We start from the raw sequence: 4,460 nt of genomic DNA, 5'->3' as shown, positions 1-4,460 counted from the left end.
TAGTAGTATGTACCCTGACGATATTTTTGTTTGGAATTGTTATATGTACTCTTGTTTGTATTGTAATGTTTGTTCTTTTGTTAAGCATAAATAAAAATTAAAAAAAAAACTTCACTTCTTACTAGAACAGCAAAAAAAAAATCTCGGGAACGAGAACAGCATAATCGCTCCTTTCAACAGCACAAGCCGGCACAGACGCAGCAGTAACGAATGATGGGGGTTTCATCGTTTGTGCTTTTTTTAGGGGGGCCAACTTCATAGAGTTCGTTTAGGTCGGTGTGACCACACGTCTGTGCTTCTCAAACACCTGGCTTAGTCCTGATGTTCACTTCCTGTGTCAGGAGCATAAGGAAAACTGCAGGACACAGTGATGCTCACCGCAATCCCATATTTATTCAACAAGCAGTAGCAACAGGAATGGAAAAGATGTTTTACATGTCAGAAATGAGACCCTCTTCGAGTATTAAAGAAAAGCTTCTGATCTGGATGAGGTGACCATCTGAGCTGACATTTCTAGGGACACCAACAGATTTTCACTGTCTGAGGACCAATAGTGGAGCTGATTTTAGACTTTTGTAGCTCCTTGGTCTTCAGTAATATCTGTCGGTGCCAGATATTCAGACACAAAATAAATCATGAGGTGAAAAGGAAAAGTAGAAAAAGAGTTATGTTGGGGCAAATGTTCTTCATTTCAGTTTGTCTTTGTGCAGAACTAGTAGTGTAAGAAGGTCTTCTCGGCGCTCAGTCATTCATCGCCCTCAAAATATTTCTTTGCAGCATACGTCACAGCAGCTCCAGCAGTTGCTGTTTTGTACACTGCTATCCCGGTGCCTTGCAGAAGAAAGAGAATCTGGTCAGTGATGTGCTAGTGCAGTATTTCAGATCTCTATAATCTCTTCCTTCTGCACAGGGTCTATCTGTGTCTTTTGATTTTGTAGCATCTTAGCTCCGAGTGCATGAATTGCACCACCAGTTTTTCAAGCTTAACACGTTCAGCCAGTAGCCACACAGAATCTCTCAGCATCAGGCCTACCAGCTGTGGCAAGTGTAGCCATCAGACAGGACTGGTGGAACCCCTCCCCCCGCACTGTCGTGCACAGAGGAGATCTCCCCAAGTCCTCCTGTTGCTGATTCTAAGCCACTGCTTACCCGCGGACTGCAGGGCAGCCACCACGCCCCCAGCCACTACTCCTCCGCCATTGGCTATGGCCGCGGATGACATCATCTGGGCCGCCAGGGATCCGGCTGCGATGCCCGCCGAGGTGAACCCGGCTGCCCCCAGCACCACAGGGGCGGCTGCCACGGCGAACACTGAGCACAGAAACGGACCAGTTACTGCCTGGGGGGGGGGGGGTCATCTTCCGGAAGTGTCAGCTACCTAGTGAGCCTCAGTTCTTTTGAGTTGTTTGAAAAACAGTTCTGAACAACAAGAGGCTGTGCGTTTGGTAGCTAGAAGCCTATTGATTCCTTCAAGGGAAAAGGGTGCTGACTACATTCAAGGCATTATGAAATAAGCATTCTTCAATCTAAAAGGTATCGAGGGGAAAATAGTCTATTATACACACACACACAACACTCTCTAAGTAGTACAAGACATTTCAAATGGAATAGTCTTTGGCAGTTTAGCACCAGTACTTAAGTACAAATAAGATAAGATAAGATCACTTCATTGGCCATATACAATTTCTTGTATTAGGAATTTGTCTTTTCACAGACCCCAGCTTGCTCTCCATGAGACACACAGACAGGGAGAGAAGCTGAGGGTCAGGGCGCAGGGTCAGACATTTATATGGCGCCCCTGGAGCAGCTGGGGTGAAGGGCCTGGCTCAGGGGCATCACTTACACTCAGTGTATGGTCTGCTTGTACAGCAGCTCCAGGACCAGTATCAGCGCTGCACAGTGAGCAGTAGATGTTGTTCCACTGTCTTTGTTGTATGTCAGCCTGCTCCTCCCCGCAGGAGTCCAGCTCTAACACTCGCTGCTCCTCTTGGGTGCGGGGCTTAAGAGGGTGTCCTTACAGTACATCCTGCTGTGGTTTTTAGGGTGATGTCAAATAACCATTGGGCCCCTGAGCAAGGCCCTTCACCCCAGCTGCTCCAGGGGTGCTGTATAAATGGCTGACCCTGCGCTCTGACCCCCAGCTTCTCTCCCTGCCTGTGTGTCTCATGGAGAGCAAGCTGGGGTCTGCGAAAAGACAAATTCCTAATACAAGAAATTGTATAGGGCCACTAAAGTGATGTTATGTTATATGTTATAACCTGTTCAAAATCACATCATGTCATTCTCACCTCCACCAGCGGCTGCGACCCCAATATCAGTCCAAGACCACCGGCTCTTTTCCTCTAGAGAACACAAATTACACACGTCACTGAAGATCCTAGACAAGTGCTCTTTTATTCCCAGCCTGCAGAGCAGGGAACAGGTGAGGAAGGGCTTGTGGTTCCAGAGGTAAAATGAAAGGAAATGTTAGAAATTCAAGCAGTCAGACTAGAGGTCCAGAAAGAGAGGACTTTCTGGGAAAACAAGTAAGAAAGCAACCCTATGATAACAGGACACCAAACTTTCAACATGAAAATAGACAAGCGCCCCTGTCAAAACAATTATAAACATCTGATCAACTAAATCCTAGTTAGTGACTGTTATAGTACTGTAACGCAGACGGCCACCATTGTGGGTTGTGCGAGCCGGCTTACCAGCGTGGTGACGTCACCGCCCTTCCCTGTGAATAGCAGGGACCCCAGCTGCCGGGCTGACTGGAGATTTCCCTTTAGTTCAAAAGGGCTCAAAAAGACAAATTCCTAATACAATAAATTGTATAGGGCCACTGAAGTGATGTTATGTTATATGTTATAACCTGTTCAAAATCACATCATGTCATTCTCACCTCCACCAGCGGCTGCGACCCCAATATCAGTCGAAGACCACCGGCACTGTTCCTCTAGAGAACACAAATTACACACGTCACTGAAGATCCTAGACAAGTGCTCTTTTATTCCCAGCCTGCAGAGCAGGGAACAGGTAAGGAAGGGCTTGTGGTTCCAGAGGTAAAATGAAAGGAAATGTTAGAAATTCAAGCAGTCAGACTAGAGGTCCAGAAAGAGAGGACTTTCTGGGAAAACAAGTAAGAAAGCAACCCTATGATAACAGGACACCAAACTTTCAACATGAAAATAGACAAGCGCCCCTTTCAAAACAATTATAAACATCTGATCAACTAAATCCTAGTTAGTGACTGTTATAGTACTGTAACGCAGACGGCCACCATTGTGGGTTGTGCGAGCCGGCTTACCAGCGTGGTGACGTCACCGCCCTTCCCTGTGAATAGCAGGGACCCCAGCCGCCGGGCTGACGGGAGATTTCCCTTTAGCTCAAAAGGGCTGGGTCCCTGTTGAATGACGCCGGAAGCCCGGGTTCGAGTCCCCGACCCCCGGGGGGCGGCGACCTGAGGCGGCAGCGGCGAGGGCGCCCACGTGAACCCCGGAGCGCTACAGTACAATGATTAAGCTTCAATGTGCACGATGTGCGATTCCTTCATTTCCTTCTCCGTGTGTTTTGGACTAGAAAGCTGCAGTCGTCCAATTTGCATGTCATGTGATAAAAGTGACATTTGCATGACTGAAAATCAGCTGTGCCGTGTCTGCTCTTCCCCGATCAAGTCCTGTCGTGCATTAACCAATGAACCACTCACCCTGCTAGTCTGCGTCATTAGAACCAGTTTAGCCAGTTTAGCTGCCAAATAATTGCATGTTTCATGTCACGTTTGTAACTGAATTGTGTACAGAAAATTCTAATCCGAGGGATTCTTACTTTCGAAAATGGATAGTTTATACTGCAAACACATAGATAATAGCCCCAGCGCGCAGTCATTTCAAACATAATTCATTCCGGTGCGTTCAGTAATGATTACAAGCTGTTCTTCAACATTTCAGGTTTATAACAGCGTGACAGTTGCAATGTTGTTTCAGTTTTTTTTAAAAAGATTTAAACAAATGAACCCCAGCACCCACACATCCTCACAGCACCACACCGCTACCTTTTGCGACAGCGGCCGAGCAGATCAAGGCGGCCAGGAGCAGCGCGTAGATCTTCCGCGACATGTCGGACAGCAGGACTGGAGCGGAGCATCACACGCTGCGCTGTCGCCGCTATATATGGTGGCACAACGGGGAGGACCCGGTAACAGCATTTTACAGAATCGAAACTTAAGATGTTGAGGGCTACAAACAGGGCTGAGCGAACCTCCTGTTGGCCCCAGGCGAACTAACGCCCCCCGCTGTCACACAAATGCATTTTCAGTCCGCCCGCACACCTGTGTGTCTCTATAATCCCCAAGGGGCAATTTGTTTCACCGCAGCAGACCATATAAAATAAAACACACAAACACACAACACACACAGACACGAGCGAGAGGATCCGCTGTTGAGCAGGGATATGGCCTCAGGTTCAAAGGAGAACATGAA

The 4,460-nt window shown here is 47.6% G+C and overlaps 1 protein-coding gene across 2 annotated transcripts; it reads right to left on the bottom strand.

The window, feature by feature from the left end:
* Positions 1–371: 371 nt before the first annotated feature.
* Positions 372–4,164, bottom strand: LOC148837265 (uncharacterized). 2 transcript variants are annotated; one of them, XM_088910925.1, is made up of 5 exons: positions 4,034–4,164; positions 2,885–2,938; positions 2,289–2,342; positions 1,150–1,311; positions 372–831 (listed from the first exon to the last, which is right to left on the bottom strand). In XM_088910925.1, the coding sequence occupies exons 1-5, from the start codon at positions 4,095–4,097 to the stop codon at positions 746–748; spliced, it is 420 nt and encodes a 139-aa protein (XP_088767051.1). In that variant the 5' UTR covers positions 4,098–4,164; the 3' UTR covers positions 372–745. The 2 variants fall into 2 exon arrangements, with proteins under 2 accessions (XP_088767051.1, XP_088767052.1); XM_088910926.1 differs by lacking the exon at positions 2,885–2,938 and having other exon boundaries at positions 4,034–4,163.
* Positions 4,165–4,460: the final 296 nt, after the last annotated feature.

Source organism: Atractosteus spatula, chromosome 3 (assembly GCF_055471065.1).
Source record: "Atractosteus spatula isolate fAtrSpa1 chromosome 3, fAtrSpa1.hap1, whole genome shotgun sequence".
NCBI lineage: Eukaryota > Metazoa > Chordata > Actinopteri > Semionotiformes > Lepisosteidae > Atractosteus > Atractosteus spatula.
The sequence above is the reverse complement of the archived record's forward strand: the minus strand, read 5'-3'. Positions and strand labels throughout refer to the sequence as shown.